The sequence below is a fragment of the Gymnogyps californianus genome, chromosome 12 (genome assembly GCF_018139145.2).
Source record: "Gymnogyps californianus isolate 813 chromosome 12, ASM1813914v2, whole genome shotgun sequence".
NCBI classification, from domain to species: domain Eukaryota; kingdom Metazoa; phylum Chordata; class Aves; order Accipitriformes; family Cathartidae; genus Gymnogyps; species Gymnogyps californianus.
Window position 1 is genome coordinate 5,799,274 of NC_059482.1, and position 24,675 is coordinate 5,823,948.

At 37.4% G+C, this 24,675-nt stretch overlaps 1 protein-coding gene and 1 long non-coding RNA gene across 2 annotated transcripts in view; one reads left to right on the plus strand and one right to left on the minus strand.

Annotated features, from left to right (window-relative positions):
- The window catches only part of CDYL2 (chromodomain Y like 2), a 58,068-nt gene that overhangs the window by 10,251 nt on the left and 23,142 nt on the right, over positions 1-24,675 (minus strand). The window contains exons 2-3 of the mRNA XM_050904001.1: positions 13,979-14,573; positions 5,718-5,935 (exon numbers count right to left, since the gene is read on the minus strand). Of these exons, the coding sequence (XP_050759958.1) occupies positions 5,718-5,935; positions 13,979-14,573 (813 nt within the window). The remainder of the gene's footprint in view (positions 1-5,717; positions 5,936-13,978; positions 14,574-24,675) is intronic.
- On the plus strand, positions 1,112-15,178 carry LOC127021071 (uncharacterized). Its single transcript, XR_007767156.1, has 3 exons — positions 1,112-1,200; positions 4,095-4,231; positions 14,812-15,178. It is a non-coding gene; the product is annotated as an uncharacterized LOC127021071 (long non-coding RNA).

Consider the following 24,675-nt stretch of genomic DNA (forward strand, 5'->3'; position numbering starts at 1 on the left):
CTTCACTTTTACAAGTGCACTTCAGAACGCCTGTAATACCGAGTATGTGACAGTGGGTGGAAGTGAAGTAATTAAAAGCAGCAGAATTTGGAAGTGTATTTGAAATTCTTGTGCAGGTACAAAATTGTTATCAGCAATTTTACAAGTACTGTTTATTCTCAGAGTCTCAGAGGGTGTCTCAGCCCTCAGTTGGTAAAAATATAGCAAAACTGCACATTTTGTAAAGGGGAAACAAAGGAAAAAAAAACCCTAAAACCCCTGCTGAAAGTTAAAAAAGAAACTTTAGAAGGTGGTAGAATGTTAGAATAAAAAAAGATATATATTTTGATTTTCCTAGTTCCATGTGAATGCAAGATTGTTGTCTTAGTTTATTTTAAATGTTCTCAAAATCTGCTCTTTCTTTGGGAGGATGTATAAATAATATCAGGGAATACCAGTCAAACGTTTTTATATACAATGAGGAGTGTTGCTTTAAATATGATGCCATGATATGATACTCCATTCAGCAAGTTTCTTTACCATTCCCCTTCTTCCAGTGATATTTGCATATGTACCATCTCTTTGATGTTACCAAGTGCTATCCTTCAAACACATCACTACCATTACAAGCCTGTCTCTTTTTTTATCTTACCCCTCACTGATCTGGATGGCTAAAGCCATCTAAAAGTATACCAAACTTTTGAGCAGAGGTTATACTACTTGTGGGAAAAACCAACATTCTTCTATCACTGTTTTTTCAATGTTTTGGAGAGGGTGATATTAAAAGTCCATTATTAGGAATTGATTTCTCAGATATGGTTGAAAATGGGAAGGCTTTAACAGTATTTTGGATAGTATTTTTGAGCAGGAGTGGAAATTTAGTTCCACTGCTCCACTAGTTTCTAGCAAAAGAAAACAGTATCAGAGACCCAGAAACCATAATGTGTCGGTGTTTTCAGGCTCAAAAAAGTTGTGTTTTTTTTTTTTAATATCTCTAAGTTTGTCATTAACTTTATCATCAAAAGGTGCTCGGAGGCTCCTTGGAATACACCAATGCCAGCAAGTCAATTCGCACTCCCTTGTTCTATGCCATGATTCCTGTGCTGGTGCAGTCCAAAATTCACCTGGTCACCCTGTCACTCAGCCTAGTTATAGCCGACCTGCTGTCCACTGTTTCTTCCGAATGCCTTGGCGTCACGGCTTTCCTCATTGATTATCTGGGTATGGGCATTTCTCTACCGATGTTTATATGATTATAGGAAAGCAACTAACAATAAAATAAAGATAAAAAAGATGGTTTCTGTAGGGTTGCAGAACTGTGTATTAAACTGCAGTACTGTAAAGCAAATATAATTTTAGTTCAGAACTTCTGTCTGTTTTTAAGCACAAATTACCATTTAATGTGGTAGTGATTCAGTTTGCAAATATAGCGATACTATGTGTCTTTAGTTACATTCCTTTGTCAGATTCCATATTCTTTTTCTTTCTTCCATAGTTCTTAACCCTTCCCTCATTTTGGTATAACTATGGCATTTGTCCAATTAAATTTTACTTTCTCTAGCGGACCAGATCTAATATTACTATTTACAGGGCTCCACAGCAGTATTCTCCAGTTCCATGCTTTTATTAATTAGCTTTTTTATGGTCTTTTAGTTAATTTTCAGTTGTGGGGACAGTATTTCTATTAGAATGCATTTGACTAAGATTTCTGAGGAAGTATTTACAAAACAGTATGGGCCAGTTATTTAGCTTATGCTAATTGATTGAATTATAGATTTAGACCAGGCCTAATGCTTCACTTATTGTTTTATTGAAACCCAAATATATAATAAAATTATCACTTTCTCAAAACTTGTGTATTTTTTTAATCCTATCAAGAAAATAAGCTAGTTCGTTCTTTAACAGGACACTTTATATTGCAAAATAAACATAAAATGTTTAAAAACTTCATTAAACTTCTAAAAGCTTATTTTAGTGCCTTTCACTGGATGTAGGAAATTTTAAAAGGCATTTGGTGCCCTTTGCTTTCAATATTGCTTACATTCTGGGGAAATCAGAGAGCTGGGAATTTATCACCATAATTACACAAAGTATCTTGAACACAAGTCTCTTGTTCATATAAATAGAAATACTAGTTTAAAAGGTTAACTTCTCTGAATTTCTAAGGATTCACTGTTGATATTCTTAAAGGTAAATATTCTGTAAATATTACAGTAAAACAAAATTTTAAAGCTATTCAGTTGTTCTTAGAACCTCTTCCATACTTGTACCTTTTTACATAAATACACTTTTTGTTACTTACTGACTCTGTGCAAACAGATTCCAAGCCCTTTCTGTTTGATAAATAAAGAACTCAGGAACCTATAAGGCTGGCTTCAGGCAGAAGTACTGGCCAAAACCCACAATTTGTCTTTGTATGAGAGCAAAAATACAGATAACAGTAAACTTGTACCTGCCTTTTTTTTTTTTTTAAAGTTAGGAAAAGTTGTAAGTAAGGAAAAGTGAAGGCAAACCAGTGCTTCAAAATGCACCCGGTAGAACTTCAAATCCTGTAATTCTCATGGCTAGAAATTTGAAACCTGATTCTTTTGTATGAGAAGTGTAACCGAGGTAGTTGTATCAGTCTTCAATGGAAACATTAGCTGTTTAGGGTATGTTTTGCTTTTAGTTCAGGGGAATATTAATTCCTAGCTCTATTAATAGTGTAAAGTAAAAACAGTGGATGGATCCATTTAATCTTAAGTTTGAAACAAAATCTGGATCCTTGAAATGTGCTGAGTTAAAACAGCAACATCATCACTGGAGAAAGAACTTCAGAAGCAGCAAAAGACCCATGAGAGAAAATGCCGTAATGGAATTTATAATGATGAAATATTTTACATATCTATTTTAAAAATGAATTTTAAAAGTAGCAAGCCTAAGCCACTGAAATAAAAACAAGCTGTGCTGTTTCATGACACTGGCTTGGAAGTTTTATAAGGTCTTGTAAAATGTAAGAAAGAATTTCTATAGTGCCCCGAACATTTTTGTAGAAAAAACTCAATTACTAGAGTGGCACTGAGCCAGCTTCAATCAGTGCAAATGCTGCTGGAAGGAGCATTGGCACATTTCATGCTAAAATCACCTGCACAAACCCACAGGTGTGATGTGGTTACCAAAAACGGAGGATGAAGATTCAGGTAGACTTCTCTAAGCTTTTCTTTTTCTTTTTTTTTTTAATAAATAAGTTCTTTGCTATTTTAATTAAATTGGCATAAATAGCAGAGGCCAATGGTTGAACAAAACTATTAAATTTCATCTGAAGATTAAGATAAAGCACAAAGGGAAGCAGGGATGTTTAGGGGTGAGAGTGATTTTGTATAAGCTTAATTTTATAATGATTGTGGGCAGTGCACACCTTTTCTTTTTTTCCTAACATACATGGCCGAGAATAACCAGACCACTATTTTAACCACACCAAGTAGACCTGCTCTGAGTAAATTAATCATTTACTATTTGGCAAACATAATTTACTGAATGTCTAATAAAACTTGAAGTTAGCGTTTCTTTTGACAAAATGAAACACACTTTCTTCATTTTGTAGGAATTGTGTGTTTGTACTTTCTATTCACTGGCGATAAAAGGTGTCAAAACTGAAAATGTTGTAAACGTCCCTAAAATACTCTGTTAGTTTGTCTCACCTATGCCTATGGGTGACAAACTGCAGGGACAAGGCATTCAACATATTCCTTTCAGTTCCTTGGATTTTTGCTGTAATTGCCAGCAAGGTTGTGGAATTGCCAATATTGAAGGTGCTGGATTTTGTGGTGTGAGTGATCATGGGCTGCAGCCTGGACCGAGGCCAAAGAAGTTGTTTCATGTTTGCCAGCAAGCAGCCTTCAGAGGGCAAGAGCTTTCAATTGCTCTCAGCCTGGATGTGTTTTAAACAGACGATCTCAATGTGGAGAACTCATTACCTTGATTAATTCCTGACCATCCAGGTCCTGGTCAGTAATGCAGTTTTCTAAAATGTATTTCCTGGTTTTCAAGTGAGCTCCAATAAAGGTTCTAGAAATAGTCTATGCCGGTGATGCAAGAAGAGGACTATTATATGCTTATCATTTATTCTTCCACAGAGGTGGCTTCCTGGCATATTGAAATTTTTCAAAGAATGAAACGGATTGGTTTGGCAGACCTGAAGAGCCTGAATTAATTCACTGGTTAGAGCATTTGAACACTGCCGAAGTAGGACAGCACAGCCAGCAACGTAAAGGTATGTCTGTTCAGCCTGAACATAGTAAGTCCTTGATTTCACACTTTTTCAGGCCCTTGAGCTCTTCGTTTAAATTACCTGCAGTGTCAATTAGTGGTAATTAATACATGGATGGAATGGATTTGATGCAATATCTAATGCATTTTAAGGACTTAGTATTAAAAGCAGTGTTTGGTGTTCTGTGTCAATTACCAAGACAGTCCTTTTAAATATTATGTAGTTTAAAAACTAGGAGTGATAAATGTATGTGCCATCAGTTTTAACTATTTAGTATCATTCTGTGTATTAATGTCCATGTGTAGGTGTGCATTTGGGAAAGGGAGTCAAATTTAGGGCCCGTCATACCTGCCAGTGGTTTTATCTGAAGCCCATTCTAAGTAATTAATTTCAAAGTTATACAGTTTCTTATTGAATAAAATAATTCCTCAAAGCTACAATTTACTTTTCCCTCAGATGATAGTGCTCAAACTGATATTTCATATATTGTTATCTTGAAGTTACCGTATAAGACAGAGCTGCACTGGTGTGTCTGGAGGGCAGAAAGGGTAGAGATCTGCCACACTGCGGGCAGCTCGTGGCGGAACTCTGCCTGCAGAATGCTCAGACAGGCAAAACTGGTGCTGGGAGGCAGCTCCTGTTGCCTCCTCTCTGATCTATGGTAACCCCTTTCCGTCAGGCCATTACTGCCCACGTGGAACAGGGTTCAAGCGTGTTCTCTGCTCTCCAGGACATGCATCCGGATGCAGGCATTTATTGACACCCCTTTTGTTCTGACATGGCGAAGGTATACTAGGCCATTGCTGCCCACTATGCTGGGATCACAGGGAACGGAAGGAAAAGCTTCTCAGCCCTTCCAGTGACCAATATGTGTACTGGAGTAGTACAAGCTACAAGTCCAAGTCTGACCTTAAGTATACAATGTTTGGAACATGGGAATTCATTAATATCATTTATATGTTGTATGACTTTATGCAATTCAGCTGAGAATAGAGCCCCTAATTAGTTAAGATTTCATAAATAAGGACTCATAAAGTGATTCAGAGAAAAAGCAATTAGGGATCAAGGTATACTTTTAGAATTACTGTCTCAGGATATAGCCTGAAATTCTCCGTATGCAACAACTGGAGCAGTATTTAAATTAATAAAATGAAAGAGACCAGATTTCTCCTAAGGATAGTAAATATCAGTAACTTCAACATGTGAAAAACTGCTTCACACAACTCCATGCTGGAAATACTGATTCTGCCGTTCCTTTCTTTACTTCTAATTTTCGGTTTCAGACATGTAAATTAAAAACTAATTTCCATTGCATTCTTTTTGATAGGAATCCCAAGCATGAAAAAGTTAGATATATCTGAACTCCGTATTTCTTTTCTAAGATAATCAATTAGGAAAAAAAAATATAAAATCCAGTTCAAGTGCAGTGTTTCCAAGATAACCCACACATTAGGATGGCTTTCTTTGGCTTTTATGGCTACATGCTTACCTCTGGGGTCAGTGCATTGTTATCTGAAGTCTGACTCGACAGCAAAATATGTGTGAAACCATCTTCTTTCCGGACTACAATGTCCCTGAACCGGCAGTTACTTTCGTTTTGACGCACGCTGTATCTTAGTCTCTTATCGAAGACATAATCTTTCTCCCCATCTAGTTTCCTTTTCACAGTGCTGTGTAGATTCAAGCTTCCATTGGCCAGAGAAGAACCTTTCAGGTGGAAAGAATCAAAGCATAATTATGTCTATACCTTCAAAGAAATGGAGTGATACTTTCTATTAGCTTAAACATAGCTCAGTATTTACAATAGCCTCTACGTGATAAATTTGTTAAATCAAAAATATGCCTGGCTAGTCAAATGTGGCCTCAAGCCATTCTTATTATTCTGTATTCCAACATGCAGTACTTTTTGTTCTCTGATCAGATAACCTCTAGAGCCAATGAATTGTAGCCTGTAGAACTGGTACTCTTAATGGGATTCAGTTCTGCTTTGAAGATGAAAGCAATTGTATCATAGTCTTTCATAGGAATTTGAGGTGATCTCTGAATTCATAGGAAGATTCTAATTCAGCTTGGGAAAAACTTGACATGACAGGTTTACTCCAAATCCCATCTTTCAAAGTTACATTTTCTTCCTTTTATGGTGACCAAAAAGTCATTATCAGTTTCAAATGACACTCTGAATACACACTTGTTGCACATCTCTATGTGACAGTAAGTTAGGGGAGTTCTTACTAAGCTGACACAACTGGCATTCTCTTCCACATATCCTTGTGGTTAGCGTTAGAAGTAGCAGTTAGCCATCCTCTTTGCTCTGATCCCAAGCTTCTCCTCATTACATTTTACAGTAACAATAATTACTGACTTTTGACTAACAGGTATGATATTAATATTGGACTTTGTACATAAAAAATATTAATGCTGATGCCATTTTGGAGGGTATCCAGCAGTAGGAAAAAAAAGAGAACTATGACAAGAAAGATATAGTTCCTCCTTAAAAACAAACAAGAGTAATAGTACGTCAATTTAAAAGACAGTTTATTCTGACTTACACTGTGTATGAACTGTAAACTATTACTTTGCTTATGTTTACGGTTCCTCTGTAACAGGCAATATATTATGATTGGTAACAATGCTGAGCCAGAATGTTGAAAATAACTTTACATGATTTTTATGCAATACTCCTTTTCTAATTACAGATGTTTCACGCTATTGCCATTAAAAGTAAAGCAGAGACAGGTTGTTGAGGAACAGAGATTAAAGTCACTCTGTTCATTGAAGTAGTTTCCAAATCTGTTTTTTGTTTAAATAGACATGAGCCCACAATACACCATATTTAAGGAAGGCCAAGAAAGAGCTGAATGAAAACACCTTTATTTGTTCCGTTCTTTACTCCTGCCAAAGCTGACCTGTTCCAGCTTCTGGTATCAAATAGCCAGAAATTTTTAAAGGGCAGATGATGTGAATATTAGAACATAGATTTAAATTTTATAGTTTAAATGACCACTATCCAATTAAAAATGCTCTGTTGGAATTGAATTGAATGGTGAATTCTTAACAGATTACTCTCTAAACCAAAAAGTCACCTACCCTCATTCTGGATTAGCTATGTTTCAACTTGATGTTTATGTAGGTAACTGAACTGTCTGATACCTCTCAGTTGGCAATGGCCTGTGGAATTGTTCACAGTGTGTGAAATGCCTGTATATAAACTGCAGTTACTATATGTGATGTTAAAATATATAGAGTGCTTAATAGTATTTAATTGGTGCACCATTTGGCCTCATCATGTAATGTGTGCATGTGCATACACATATATCTACACACAGAAATGCATGTTTGTTGGAAAGTCTGCTATTTCAGTCAATCATAAAACTCTTTTTATTGTCAAATTAAGAGATACCATCTAAAGCATTGCCTGTATCATATTGAATAGAGGATTTAACTGGTGCAATGCAAACACTGACAAATTACATTAGATCATCAATTTGAAAAAAAAATCATTTGAAGCCAGCAGAATTTGAAATTTGTTTTCTTGACAAGAATTATCTACAAGTGTAGAAATCACCATGTGCTTGAATTTTAAAAATTATGAATAATTTCTTATGGCATGTTTCTTCTTTTTCATCAGGTTTTGCTACTGCATATATTTTGACATGTATTCTTACAAACAAAAATCAACTTGTGAAATTACTAATGGAAAACTAATATCATTGGGAATAATATACTGAAACTAATTATTTGACTGAGGCAGACTTTTAAATATTGCATTTTTATCTATTCAATCCTTGCTATGTTGCTTGACCCAGCAATAAGCTACTAAGATGTGAAGAGTTAAATCTCCCCAAAAAGTGTAAAGAACTTATAAAATCAGAGGCACAAATGAACATTGAATGGAAGATGTGTCAGACTAACTGCACCGATTACCTACCTAGTGTTGAAGATTATGCCACATCTATTTTAAATACAGATGGTAAGAGAATAGTAGAAGATTAATTCACACAGATAATCCAGCTCAACAAAAAGCCTCACAGTAATAATTTTATCTTAATTTTTTGTTGTATTCTTCTTTGAGTAATTTATTCAGTTTGTAAATTAAATATATGATGTAAGAAACTATAGATCTTATCACAATATTTTAACTATCTGCACGCCAGCTGACAGAAATTTAACCAGAAGAAAGAAGGATCTAAATTAAATATGAGAGAAACATAAATGGAAAAGTGTAATTTCCAAGAATGGATGATTAACAGAAAAACATATAGTGAGTAAATTGTTGTTTCAGTGTATACAGTGCATCCCTGTAATCTTGTTTAATCTGATAAACTGGAGACAATGATCAGCAAAATCTAAAGACAACACTCATGTGACACCAGGCCAATTTAGCATGTCTGTTGCATGGATGTGTTGGAGCTACTGAAGGTTTGCTCTGGAGCCACTAAAGCATCCAGATTCTCTCTGCATGAGGGTTAATAGTTAGCACCTGCTTAATGCACACACGGGTAACAGTACCTTAATATGTCAAGATGAAAAATGACTGTGACATAGGAAAAAAGAGACATTCTCAAAGCAATCTATACTGCATGTGAAACAAATTAAGGATGTCACAAATTAACTAAGGAAGCTTTAGGTACCTCTAAGTGTGATTTACTGGCTTAGTAGTGAGTATTTGACGCTCAGTCTAAGTACAAAAAGAAAACAGAACAGGAGAAAATATTCCTTCCTTTAGTGGGAGTTTAATCTAATTATTACCTTGTTTTTAATCAGCAGTAGAACTTGTGGAATACCTAAAAACCCACTGATATTTAGAAGAAGTTTCAATATTTTTTAAGGGAATTTAAGATATTCCCAGACCATTGGTGCATCTAGTAATCCTTCTCCAAGAACAGCGGTAAAGGATGCTATTTAAGGAGAAAATGCAAGCTTGGCCACTTTCTGCAGTCCTTTCCCCTAGTATCATCCCTCAGTGTAGTACAGGAATATGAGAGCATTCATCCTTCCTGTTTCCTTCAGTATTTGCTTGTGGACCTTTTCATGGATTTCTCTAATCCCCTTTTGAGCCTGTTGATGCTGTCTGTCTCCACAGCTTCCTGTGGTATGAGTTTGAGAAGTTGTGTAGCCACTGCACAGAGAAGAATTTTCTTTCATCTGCTTTTATCTGATGTTCTACCAGTTTCAGTGAGTGGTCCCTAGTTCTGCTACTGAGGGGTTTAGCGAACAACAGTTCTGCATTCCTCAGTCTTCCCAATAGCCTTTCTCTGCCTCCCTTCTGTCTTTCTTGTGGGTAATAGTTAATACTGTACATACTTAAAAGCAGTGTTATGTTGATAATTTACTAATAATCTCAGACTTCTCCAGCTAAGGGAGCATCTGTAAGATATCTAAAAGCAATGAGTTTTTATCCAAACTGAGAAAGCAAGCATATTTGGTTGTCTTTTACTGCCAGTATTGCTCCAGAATAAATAAAACAGAACAAGCTAAAAAACCAAGAGGAAGCAGTGACTAAGTTCATAGAGAGTATTTAAATTAAGGGCACCATGAGACTACAAAGATTTTCGTAATGGAGAAAAACAATGGTTAGTGATACATGACAAGCAAAAATTCTTTAGCAGATGGTACAGAAATAGAGCAGTATAGAAAAAGGAAAGAGAAAATTAAAAGGGGATGTTTTCTGATGCTGTCAAGAAACTTGACAAAACAATCACTCTCAATTACAATATCTGGAGAGAAACAGAAATGTGATAACAGAAGACAACAAATATCATCAGAAAGAACGGTATTGTTAGCTCCTGGGAGCATCAGTGGATGTTCTCCCGCAGAGTTTTTCAACATTTTCCAATTTGCAGACCCTTAAATAACTGTCAGTAAAGACGACTCTACTCTCTTTATGACGGGATGTATAGAAGGTAGAAGAGAGGTTTTGGTAAGAAAGGTCTGTCCCAACTTCAGCAAGGTTCCAGGCCCCCACTAGGGTGCATATATGATTTTGTGCGTACATCTGTAGGTATACAGTCATCTTTCTGGGGTAAATAGCTTACTGGTGAGAGTTTTATCTGTAAGTTGAGCAGGAAACACTTGTACCCAAGTGGATGTATACACAAAAGCAAACATAGACTGGCGGAAGTCCATTCAAGGAGTCATCAAAAACTAGTTTTCAAATAGCTATTATTTGTTTCAACAGAACTGGCATACCACAGACAAACAAAATAGGTATTTTTGATTAGTTACAGTTTATAAATTACTAATTATATTGCTTGGTTCAATACACTGGTAGTTAAACATTGTTATAATATGAAGGAATACTGGTTCAAGTTGATGGGTTTTGGAGGCCTTCAACTGGTAGCAGAGCTGGGCCTACAGCTGGGTTTTCAAATTCTGGGGAATTTTTGAGTTTTCCAAATCTAGGCTTCATGTCAAGACCAACTTAAAAGTTCTACATACATTTTCTGTGCACTCTTACACTTAGCTGTGAAATGAGTCTGACATTCATTTGGGCTCCATATAGGCAATCTCAAAGCTGACACAAATGTCTGCTTCATCGGATTCTGCATGGGGCTGCCCAGGAGCCACAGCTTCTGGGAGCCAAACCCAAGTCCTCCAGGCTCCCTCTTTGTTCTACATATAGTGCCTGGGAGCCCTGCGAACGTTGACGGGGCATGCCAGGCTTTTGACTTCCAGACTCTGTGGCAGACTGCCTGAAACCTCTGGCATAGCTGGCTGCCTCAAAACTAAACGTGGGAGTCCTGCCAAGCAAACTGCCACATTGCTCCCGGTCTCAAGGGACAAAGCCTTGGGACCTTGGCTCAGATTTGGAGAAAGTTTTGAAACTCAAGATGTTTGGAACAAAACTTCTGTTATTCAACAAACTGGCATTTTTCTCTGAAACTTTCTTCATTTGTAACTTGTAAAATTTCAGACCAGTTTTAGTGTGACATCTATCCTGATTAAAATGAGTTTGTGATACTAACAGGACACATGGCAGAATCACAGTGGCATCTTCTGTGCTACTTCCCTGTGAGTGTGAATACTGAGGGAGTTCAGTAAATTTTTGGACTTGTTGAAGAGTAGTGCAAGTTTCTTCGATTTGACATTTCAAATGATACAAAATCCTGTATCAGAAAATGTGACTTCTTTCAAGCTTGTAGGGCAACATCAGAAAAAAAGCTAGTGTTTTTATTTTGACCCTTCTTCACCAGTTTCTGTCTGGTCTTACTTTGGTAGTCTCATCTCTCCTCTTTGTAGTTTTCTCCACTATGCATGTGCTGGGTATCACAAAGCAAGACTGGAGGGGTTTCTGACCTTGGGAGTGCTGCTGAGTGTGGGTTTTTCAGAGGAGAACCAGGTAGAGATTTAAAGATCTCTTGCTTTTGCCTATGGGGAGGTCAGAATGCAAGGGAGAAAGGAGAGCAAAACACAGAGCAGAAGTGATGGATTTGGAGAATGCAAAAACCATCATAAAGAACTGTTTTAAAGGAGCTGCATACATCAGCTGTTAGGCCAGGAGCCCTCTGTACATGGCAGAACACCTGGCTGCTTAGGCAAAGTAGCCTTCTACTGAAATAGAGCTCTCTCACAGGGATTATTCAAACAGGGGCTAGTGGATGCCATTCATTAGCTCTTGTGGGGACAAACGAAAGGCTCATTTGACCTTACAGTTCTTTGTGGCCCTTTAGTTCTTCATTAAAAAAAAAAAGATTCTAAAGTATGGGAATTAATGCATTTTAAAGATGCATTTTGTATCAGAACTTCCCCAATGAATAACATAAAACAAATGATTAAAATAAATTCATTAGAAACAGTAAGAAAGCAAACAAAAATAACTTTATACACATCTGTAATTATATACGCAAGTCTTTTTAAAGAAGCAGGTAACTTTTTAAACAGTCTTATATGAGCTCAAACTCATCAAAATACAAAAGCCTGGACTCTCAATTTTAAGTGTCATTGACATCATCTGGGCTACTTATGCATTTAGAGCTGACCATACATTTTGCTGGTTTGGGAGTCTTTAACAGGGTATTTGATGCCTGGATTGAAAGATCCCAGTAGTTATAGGATGTAACCAGTAAGACTAGGCGAGGTCAGTTCTACTTCCCAAATCAAGTAGCGTTTGCTAGGTTGCCAGTAGGGTGGAAAATGGAAAGCGGCGTGATATAATTTATGTTGACTTTTGAAAAGTTTTTCGCAGGGCAATTCACAAGAAGCTGTTAAGGAAATGAGTGCTATCATGGGCTATAGAAAGTGGCTAACAAAAACAAATGATTGGAACAAATGGTTACTTTTCATCATGTCAAATGATTAGTAGTTGGCTGCCCCAAGGACCTGCAGAAGGATTAGTTTATTTAATATATGTATTAATGAACTGGGAAGAGAAGTGTGAGAGGAAAATTTGAAGGGAATACAAAATAAGTAGCGTAAAAACTAGGAAAGATTTTGCAGAGCTTCACTGAGTCATAAGAAAAAGGTGAATTGGCAACAGTAAAGCAGATTAAATGCATAATGAAAAGAATCATACATATAGCTGTGTTCTAAATTAACTGTAACCAGCAAGGAAAAAAAACCTAAGAGCAACTGTGTATCACTCAATGAAAACCTTTATGCAGTGTGCAACAGTAGAAAAAATAATTCTCAAAAGGTTGTATCGCCACTATATCAGTAAGCAGTAGGAAATAATTTGGAACAGCTCCTGCTGTTTTTAAAAGGTATTAAAAAAAACCCCCCACACCAAAGGCACAAGAGGATACTGAAGGCTACCAGGAATCTGGAAAGACTTCCATGTGGTAGGAAGGCTAAAAAGGCTGGGGCTGCCTACTGATTGACAGGACGTCTTCCACTTTATCCCTTCATATAAGGACAAGAGCTTATTCAATGAAAGTAAAGGTCAAAAAAACCCAAACAAAACCCCAAACCCAAAAACCTGATCAAATAAAATGTGCATCTCATTGTTAACTCCTGGAAATTACTGCCACAAAGCACCATCGAGGCTTTAAATTTGGCAGGATTAAAAAAAAAAAGGATTGTTGGACACATATAGAAAATGAGAAGCTACTTAGTTGCATTAAGCTGAATCGTATTTATAGAGGACATAAACTGTTATTCTTTGAGAACTAAGCCAGTCAGTAACTATGAGGATTAGAAAGAAATTTCTCCTATTTGTTCTCGTTCATTTCAAGGCTGTTTGTCCCTTCCCGTAAAGTATGTCTTGCGACTTCTGAGTCACTGTCAGAGACAAGGACCTGGTGGTTCTGAGTACTCCTGAATATGACGAGCATTAACACTGAGGAACTTGAATGTTATTCAGCCATACTTACCAGGATACTTTAGCAAGAGTGGTATTAATTCCGTTTCTAAAATAATCCTGATCTTTCTAGACCATTGGGTCTGAACATACATAACTGAGAAGTGATTTGTTACTTGGTGATACACAAAACCAAAGTTGCAGTATTATACATACCTCGGTTGTCTTTCCTACTCCGTGCCTTGTCATCATTTCCCCACAAGCACTTTATACTGCAAAGGCATGTAACAAAGCCCAGACTGCTTCATGTCACTCCGTGGGAAACGGAACGAGAGAAGCCAATTGATAAAAAAATGGTATAATATATGGGGAAAGAGCGTGAAACTTGTTTATGTGCTTCCCACCGTATCACTTGTGTAGCATGACAATGATTTTTCCACGAGTGGACTCTCTATTTGCAGTTGCTGCAATTAACACCCCTCCCCCCAAAGACTGTAGTTGTTTAAATCACATACCAATTCCATTCACAACAGGTGAATCATTACTAGCTTCCAACACGCTGGGCAAATTTTGTTCTCCTTCATGATCATTTAAATCCATGTTTTGCTGTTGTGAGCCATTCCCAAAGTGTCTAGAATCTTTTTCATGACTGCCATCTCCATTCTGCAGACCATTATGTGGCTTTTTCAGTGGCATGATCTGTAAACCGCTGGGAGTAGTTCGGTAAGTCACAGTTTTAGCAGCCCTGTCATTAGCAGATGCTGGCTTTGCTGCGTATCCTCTTTTCTGTTTTTGAAGAGATGGATTAATTCTCTTCCTTTTGTGTGTTGACGCTTTAGACTTCCCAGATTCAGAAGGTCTATGTGATATTTTCTCAACAGATGACCCTCGGCTTTCCCGTAAAAATTTTGGAGCGCTGGCCTGTTTCCCATGTCTTGATCGCTTTTCTCTAGTAACATGTAGTCCATTGAACTCATCAATAAATTCCTCACAATGTAGTAGATGATGTTCAGGTTCCCAGGTGTCCTCATTGCTTCCATAGCCTTTCCACCTGATGAGATATTCCCATTTGCCCTTCTTGTTCTTCCTTTTGTCTACAATCCTCTCTACCTAAAACAAAAACCAAAAATATCATATTAGAAAGAAAAATAGTTTGGTCATGAAAATGATGTTCTTCATTTACAGCTAGGAAGGCCTCCCTGACACTGTAAAGGCACCTTAGTATTCATGAGATTCTCCTAAAATATAGTGCCTAAAATATGAACTGATTCTGACATGGAAAGCCTACCCAGGCTAGCCAAAATGTAGCAACCTATTTTACAGATTTAAATTTACCTTATTTTCGCAGGATGCAGTTCAACACTATATTCCCATTGGATCCTATATAGACCATGCTGGCTGCTGCTGAGAACCTACTTGGTGTGTGTATAAACCGCTTGACATAATGTTTAGGAATCAGTGTTACATGTTTCTGTTTGACAAAGAATTCCCATGAACAGACCTGGCAATACAGGAGAGGAATGCAGTAGCCCCAGCCATATTTTGACAGCAAGGCCATTTCCCCTTCTGAAAACATCAAGAAGAGACATAAACACCTGATCATCTCTGAGCTGGGAACCTGCAATAGCCACAATGTGAAGAAACAAGAGAGAGCCTGAAGATCATTAATGAAAGCATGATTTCTTTGAAAATCTGGTTGTAAAATGAGATTATTATTGTTACATTCCTCAGCAACCTCTTGTTTGAAAGAGCTAAATAAAGCATCTTTTGCTATGTTGTCAGTTACCGATCATTCTCCTGAATCCACGCATGCATTATGTCCCTGTAAACATCCCCATACTTCGTGTCTTGAAACTATCATCTTGAACAGAGAACTGATTATAACAAATTACAACATTTTACACCAAAGATCTTATTTGCAGTAGTGTACATCCACTTTGCTACTTCCAACTTATAAAAATTTGTATTTTTTTACAAATGCAATATTTGAGTAAATACACAAAATTTGTGAGTGCACCAATTTAAAAAAAAAAAGGCAAATGAAAGGCATAAAGGCAGGATTCTTATGTAGAAGTAATGAATTTCATGAACCTATGCTAAAGAATGTCAGTTTAAGGAACATTTCTGCACCAAGGGATAAGGGACTATATTGGGACTGCAAGCTGCATGTGAATTAACAGTATCATGCTGTTGTGGAAAACGGACTGTACAACTGAAGAAATCTTTGTGCTGTCTCAGCATTGGCAAGATTTCAACTAGAGGGAGAGTGCATATGAAAACCCAAGCACAGTCAGTGGACAGCAAGTCATGGGTTTAAATTGCATCAAGTGAAATTTAGATCAAGTCATTAGGAGAAATCTTGTAACGGTAGTAAGAATTAAGCATTCGAACAGGTAACGTGAGGAAGGTATGGAGGGGTTTTAGAACAAACAGGTTTTGTTAGACAAACATCTGCCATGAAGAGTTATTGCTGGAAAATTGGGTTATGATAAGAAAACCTTTTGAAGTCTCTCCCAAGTTTTATTTTCCAATTCTTTATTTTTTTAGTTTTTTTTAAAATGTGGCTTATGAGGGATAAAGATGCCACTAATGAAAAAAAAATCATTATCATTAACCAAAAGCACTATTGTTAATTTAGAAAAATAAATAAGTGGATAGCTAATGTAATAGCTTTCATTGCTCTTCAAAGAAAAATCATCTCATGTGAAGAACAACAGTGGAATCTGTATGGAGAATTTAACCTTGAAGAAGGGCAATCACAGCAGTGTAAGTAATTGTTCTGTTTAGGTCCCCTGTTAGAGCAAACCAATGGATTAATTCTGTCTGTTCACTGGCTGGAACTGTACATTCATAGAAATCTTGGTGGGTTCCCCAAAGGAGTCTAAATGTAATTAGCAACTAAACATTATACTTCTATCTCAATTCACTTACACGGGAACTGTGCTAAGATATCTGTGTCTGAGTCATAGTGGACAGCTTTCCTCCATCTCCAGGGCGCTCAACTGCAGCATCCCAACCAGCTCGTTCCTGTGCTCTGTCTTATCAAATATCTGCATAGAACCACCACAGAAGCAAAGCAAGGCATCCTCTTTACTCTGAATTTAGCACAGTCCCCTTCAGGATTGCTCAGTGTGGCAAAACAATTAACTGAAGCTCAGTCTAGGCAAGTTTGAGATCATTTGTCTGAAAAGAGAGAAAAGTCCTCACAAAAAAAAGAACTGGCTTTTTTTTTTTTTTGTCCTCATTTGGGATGTGTGGCTTTCAATTGTGAAACCAATAGACTTATTATGATCTTGTTGACTTTATAGAGAGCAGCTGTCCAAATTATTCCTGGCTTTAAAATACTTCTCATCCTCCTATCTGGGACTAGCCAGAAAGACTGTACATTGAACCATGGAACTCTGTAGTGGCCTGTGGGTTGCCTGTGGATTTGTTACTTTAATTACTGCAGCTCACTATACCAAGGAGCAAAACATATATATATATATATATATATGTCCTGGGGAAAAAATCAAATTGCTGCTAAACTCAGTAGACCACAGCTATCATTACTGTAGAGAATTTGGTTTAATGCTATTCTGCCTGTACTAGCTAAACAATACACGCATTCCCCTCCCTTTTTAATTCAGGAGTTTGGACTTGGAACACAAACTCTGTGTCAGGTTGATGCTACCTCGGAGTAACTTGTCTTTCTTTTGAGGGATTACACCATTTGCATTCCCCCACTTGCTCGCTGAAGGAAGAATCTCAGAAAGGACGGACAAATATCTTGCCATTTTCAGAATCACGTACAAAAACCATCTCTTCAACCTCACCGTTTTTCACTCATGCACATATCTTTAAATTTAACTATACCGATTTCTCATTTTCACATTGTTGCTCTACTCCAAGGAGGAAAAGTGAAGGGAAGAAGTTTTGTGGAGAGCATTTTTTAATACGGAAAACACTCAAGTATTTTGGTGATGAGGCATTATGCATTTCAATTAAGAGGATAAAAGGAGAAAACATGAGTGGTCTTTGTTCCTGGGAAACAAAATACTGGCAATGGAGAATGTGATTAACCAGTTCAACACATCATGAAGGGAGAATAGAAGTATTTATGAAATTGGGTCAAATTTAATAAATGGTTTCAGAAAAAACATTCAGAAAGCAAATACATTTGGGAAAGACTAAGCATTTCATTACAGCATTTTCAGAACAAAACTATCAATGTGTCACTTCAAATTTAACTAACAAAACTCAAATAAAGAGGGACTAAATAAACTGAAGACAAAATGTTTTGTTTCTGGTCAACCCTCTTTTCAGCTTATTGTTTTGCTGGGGAGAAAATGAAAAAAATGTGGGTTGATCCAAAATTAGTTGTTTTCCTTGAGTTTTTTGGTTCAGCCATCCTACCCACTGGCTTGACTAATGATGCATAAAAAGTCTGAGTACATATTTGCCTCGTCCTCATTACTGCCTCATTGTTCATTACTGAATGCATTTGAGGGTAGCCTCGAACATACTTGACCTCTCAACACGGTCCCTTTTCTTTCTCGGGGCTTTCAGTTCTTCATTGATATTTATCCCCTTCAGAGTGCCACTGTGTTCCTTCCCTGCATAGAGTGAAGCGCTTCAGTGCAGGCATAAATATCAGGTTTTTACCAACACCTGGTACTGTCTGTCCCATTTTCCTTCTATTCACAGTCCACAGTAATAACAAACATCACTACTTTGTTTTTTTAATGATGTACATTTGTTTTAACAGGTAGTATATACAGTAATAATCTTTCTGCATTTACTTAAGGTTACACAAACTCATATGAGTTTTCTTAATGAGAAATAATTCTGTGACAGCTAGTGCTTAACAGAAATAATACTCTCATTCCTTCCCTAGAATACGCAATACACAGTTCTGAGAATATACAGAAAATATCTATGGCTTCAAAGTCTGATTTTCCATTTTCCCCCTCAGTTCTGTCTTTAATGAGAGCTGAATAACATCTTCCCAAAAGTGACCTTAGTAGTTACAGTTTGCCAAATCCTTGAATTCACTATATTTGGGTTGGAAAACGAAGTAGTTAAATTTAATAAAAGTGAAATGACTGCAATCAAAGTTTGCAGGGTTATCACAGTTAAGAGAGTGCTAGAATTGACATATACCATTACTTCCCTGGATTCTCTCTCTCCCTGCCCCTCCTGGCTAATTCTGGATGAACTGAGGTGCTCATATTTTACCATATAAATATGTTTAAAGAGAACAAATAGAATGAGACCATGGCATCTGTGCAAATGCATTTGCAACACACTCTTTAGCTTCCAACTAGCCTTAAATCTAGCTCTATACACAGCTGCACAAACTAGGATGAAAGTCATAAATAAAAGCCTTTTAAAAATATTATATTCTAAACTTAATGTGAAATAAAAAAATGCTAATCAATTACACTACAAATATGTAGAGCTTCATAAACTTAGTGTTGTGATCTGGCGATCAAGCACTTATATATGCAGAGTACCACACACACACATCTTCCTTCACAGAAGATTCAGGGTCAAAATCACTCATTTAACAGCGCAGTGTTATTGTCCACTTATTAAAAAAAAAAAAAATCTAGGCTAAGTTAAAAAAGGGTAATTCCTATTGAATTATTTCTACAGATATAACTGTAAAGTCAGAGCAGAGTATACTCATCTCACAGTTCACAGGAGCTCTAAAGAGCATAAATAAAAATAATTATGCTCCCAGAAAACACCTTCCAGGAGATCAGTAAACTTCCAGAAAGGTTTGGGAGATTGTGTATCTACTTAGTGATTTCCAAAATAAGTACATGTCATCTCCTCTTCTTGCCATGCCTATCTATGTAAACAATTTAAACTGTAATCTGTGATGCTCAGATGGTCTCTGTTAGTGTACTGTACAGAGCAGCAGACCGATTTCATGACATACACTAGAAAAACTGCTTTTCATTACTATAAATTACAGGACTTGTACTGTTTTATGTGTTTTTTTCATTGGAGGTCTTTGTCCCATGTTGTGCCTCAGGGTGTTGGAAGGGTATTTGAAGAAAGTGCCAAGGAAAGAAAGGCAGTAAGATTTCTGAGAGAGATAAAGGCCATCTCATTCAACGTTTGTCTTTTAAAAATTCGATATTGCCCTAACGTCCTCCTTTTTGTTACCTTCGCTTTAAGAAATAATGTATTTCATTAGTTGTAAATCTCTTGCTTGCTTGCATTTGTAACTTATTTGTGTTTCTCTTGCATTTTTATTGAATTTCTCAAAATCTGGTAATTGGAGCATTTGTTCCAGATGTACGAAAAATATGGCACTGTATCTTCTGAAGCAGTCAGTATTCACGTTAGAAAACTAATAGTGGAATGGATGCTGGGTCTCTCTTCAGAATCCGACCCACAGTTTAAAAACAGAGTAGATCCAATCAGTGTGCCAGCTATGAAACGCCCCCAGTAGTAAATTTGTGTAGTTACCTGGAAGGTCAAAATGAAAGCGAAAGGGCTATATAGTCATAAAAATGAAAGGGAAGACATTCCTCATCTTAATTATTCACAGGCAAAACATCAAATGACATCTTCCCAGGAAATTCAGTGAACACCCTGTTAATGTCAAGAAGACACGGCTTTTTATTCAGTTCCTTTTTTCTCTTTTTAAGCCTATGGATTTTTACTTTTCTACAATCTTCTCAGAATCAGAAGAGGTGTTAAACTTGCTAGGGAAATCCTGAAAGTTCTGCATTTTCACTGGAAAAAGCCTATCATCAGCCTCATATTATACATGGTTGCAAACCACTGCGTTAGGTATATGTGTCCTCCAACACGTACACATGAAGACTTACGACAGAAAAAATAAATGCTGTAAAAACTCCTGCTGCTGCCTGTATGTAAGCCTGCATCTTTGATCTTCCTCTCCTGATAGACAGTAACACTGTAGAGGCTTCCTGCTGTGTGATTCGACGGTCCAGGTTTATATAGAAAACCAGAAGCGCGCTACAAGTTAGTTGTATTTTAGAGTAGTGAGGTGGCAATTAGAAATTACTGCTAAAAGTGGTGTTTTCACATTCCTAAGACTTTTCTGGACCCAGCGTTTTGCCTGCGTAAGTACACTCTGTTAGTTACCTTCCCTGGCATCCAGGTATTTTAAAGAAACTGAAAGATAGGCCTTGCTCCGTGCTCACGCAAGCAACATGGTTTCCTCTTTGTGTAAGGAGTCTTCTGGCAGAAGGAGCTTGCCTTTATTACCAGTTTAGATCAAATGAAGCCCTGGCTGATAGCCTGCAGAAAAACAGCCAACCACAGCTTCCATGTAGACTCATATCTCTAGTGACCTTACACCATTTTTCTTGGAAGTCCCACCTTTCTCTGAAATTCAGTCCCATTGAAACTGAAATTCTGGTCTGGTCTCTCAGTTGTTCTTTTCTGGCTCTTTTGAAAAGTGCCCTGGTGCCACATCTCCAGTTCTACACAAGGGCTGTGTTTCCCCCCTTGATGCCATCTGTCCCTGTGGGTGACTCTACTAACAGAACCCATTTTCGTGCCCTTGTCTTCTCTCGTTTTGTTTATGGCAGCTTTCTCCTGGTCAGAACTGACAGTGCTCAAATCTCCCAGTCTGTTAAAGCCATCTCCCTCTCCCACTATAAATTTAAGGATGTAATCTAAATCACTTTCTTTTATTAGGATATTTAAGTGTATGTGTGTAAACAATACCTGTGGGGGAAGTGCCACAATCATTGTGTTTTTTGGAGCAAACAGGAATAATAATATACACAAGAGTCTTGCACTGGAAGAAGGGCATTTTTATATAGACTGATACTGGCCCTTGGGAAAGGGACTGGAAAAGGAAAATTGACAGATGACACAGGGATCAGGAAGGGACTTCTTGGTCAACATGTGTAGTCCCTGTCGTTGTAGGCAATTACATCATATAAACCCTTTCATATCGGATATGTTCATGATACAGAACATATTTCCACCGGGGCTTATTGTTGATAGGTTGCACAGCAAACAGCTGTTAATTCTTAAATGTAACCATTTTGTAAAAAATATTTTAGGTTTTCATTTGGAAAGCAAGACAGTTTTCAAAGGTGCAAGAAAAGTGCACTAAAAAATAAAGATATTCTTTAGCAGTAGGTTAAGGTAACCTTGACAATGTTCTTTATATGGAGGAAGAGCAGGATTTTTTCCTTTGCAGTCCACGTGTGCACCCATGTCATCAAAAGAACTGCCATGCAACGTGGGGGAGATGTCTTTAGGTTTGTTCCTCCATAAATGGTTTAAATCCCTTTCACTTACAAACATTAATCAACACATACAACATATGTGGAAATCCGAAGAACACTGGAGTTTCTATGTATTTTAAAGCATAATGGTGCATTTAATTTATCAAATCCCCGTTTTGTTTTGTACAATAGATCAGTTCATTATTGTATTTCAGTGTTCATATTTCTTAAGGAAAGGAAAGCAAGAAGCAGGGCACACCAAATTATTGATGTCCTTTATGTCAAAAAGTGGTCAGTTCTGAACACACCCTCTACAAACTTGCTAGCACAATTTATTTCAGAATGAATGTGTTAGAATGCTATCATCTAGAACATTTGAATTTGATGATAAATGCTTACTTTTATTTCAGTACAAAAGTACAGCTGGTAATTTTACTATACTGCTAAATTTGTTTTGTACATTATAGTGCACACTTTAAATTTAGAAACAACAGATATTTTCCTGGTTTGTAGACCAACAAAGTAAAAAATAAATGCTGTTCCTCTTTACTATCATAAGAGAGATTTAAAAACACTGTTAGTGTACACTGCTAATCTAAGAGAATTGAGACATGGATGAAGTTTGCTTTAAGCAGAACTGTTCTTGTACAGTCTATTTCTGTGACAAGCACAGATGACTAAAAGATGAATGAGAAATCTAAATTCAAGGAGACAAAATATTTTGCTAAGCTCTACGAAGAGCTGGGTGTTATGGACACAAGTATGGCTCTCAGCTTTCTAATACTGTGGACTACTTCCTCAAATGTTTCTCTGCCAAATTCAATGGGATTCTCCAGTTTTATACCATCTGAGAGTATGTGTATGGGAAATGTGTGTGTTTATCAGAAAAGAAGAGTTCAGCACAACCTAGTACGGACCTGATTCTCCCCGTGCTTCCTTTACAGTACTACAAGTCAGCAGAGTTATGCCCAATTTACTTAGATGCAAGTAAAATCAAAGTAGGAATCCCTGGGATTTAAACCATGAGGTTTTTTACTTTTATTTTAAAAGCAGTTTATAGGAGCAGGACTTGAAGAGACTTCTAGGCAAACCAGTGTTTATGTGAACATATCACAGGTCTTTCAGTAAAACTGCCTGGAATTTGTTAAAAATACTCATGTTTCCAAACAGATGTGGAAATGTGTAAGCAGTAGTTAAAAAATAAAAATATGACTATCACTAAAGGTGCTTGTCACCAACATTAAAGCAAGTCCAGAAACGCAGGAAGCAATTATTAGTTTACATAAAAGCTGCACCTGAAATCATTAGAAAAAAATTAATGCTGTTTTCTGTTACGTTCATTTGCAGTTTGTTCTCCTTTACCTTGTTCAGTTCTAGCTTATTTTAGTGTTCTGTTGTACAGTTCACTCAGTCTTTTTCTCCACCATATGGGCTTCATTCAGATTCAACTCAAGGCCAGGATGTCTGTTCAACACTTTTACATCCATCCCAAAGCTTAGCCAGAAGTGAAGATTCCACATTAAAAAAATACAAAGGTTCAGCCATAATACAGTATAAATAAATATTTGAACTACTCTGCTGTACTACCACTCAGTGACTCATTGCTTTACAAATGCTACTGGTACGACTGTCATAAAATAAACCACATGTTCTTGTGTGGTAGGTAGAAAAATATTTTCTTAGTCCTTTTTTACAGCAAAGTGGTAAACTGGAGCACAAAGAAGTGGAAGCCTAGGTTTTGGGGAGCTGTTCATCACTTGGTGGCTTCCATAGGTGCTGAGGACTTCGGATTTCCATGTAAGCATGAGCTTCAGCTGTTCGGAGAGGCTTTACCAACTTAGTGTGACAACTGAGGAGAATTGTCCGAGGGCAGCTTGCTGGCTTTGCAAAGCTTACATGTCAGGGAGAAGATGAGAGACAACAGGAGGGTACAGCATATTGAGGGGGCTACAAAGTGATACTGGTCAGTCTAACTGGCCATTGTACAACACACTCTCCTTATCAAAGTTTTTGAAGAGAATTTTACAGTGATCTTTGAAAGAGGACAATGTAATAGCTTTGCAGATATTTTCAAGGAACGTGCCCCGAATTGAAATGATAGCTTCGTAAAAATTAAGGCTCTGTGTTGGAAAACAGGACAAATGGACAACTAGAGCATGTATTAGGTAGTGTCGTGGTTTAACCCCAGCCGGCAGCTAAGCACCACGCAGCCGCTCGCTCACTCCCCCCGCACCCCTGGGATGGGGGAGAGAATCGGAATAAAAAACCTCGTGAGTTGAGATAAAGACAGTTTAATAGGACAGAAAGGAATGAAAAACAATGATAATGATAATAATAATATGACCATAGTAATACTAAAAGAATTAAACTATACAAAGCAAGTGGTGCACAATGCAACTGCTCACCACTCATTGACCGATGCCCAGTTAGTTCCTGAGCCGCGATCCCCCCTCCCAGCCAGCTCCCCCAGTTTATATACTGGGCATGATGTCATATGCTATGGAATAGCTCTTTGGCCAGTTTGGGTCAGCTGTCCTGGCGGTGTCCCCTCCCAGCTTCTTGTGCCCCTCCAGCCTTCTTGCTGGCTGGGCATGAGAAGCTGAAAAATCCTTGACTTAGTATGGACGCTACTTAGCAACAACTAAAAACATCAGTGTGTTATCAACATTATTTTCCTACTAAATCCAAAACACAGCACTATACCAGCTACTAGGAAGAAAATTAACTCTGTCCTAGCTGAAACCAGGACAGGTAGTTAGTCCAAGATACGGGATGTGGAATAGCAATTTTTGGGTATGGTGTGTAAAGAATCTCCAGTGACAGTATGTGTTTTCTAGCTGCTGTACACGGGGAGATGCAAGTATTTTTGAAATGATCAATACATATTTGACAGAGCAGCATGTCAAAAAGAATTCCCAGCTTACAGGCCTGAACGTGAAGGAGCATGGTAATCTCTCCCCCATCACTGAGACAGGAGGGAGAAGAAAATGAAGAACTCTGTCCGT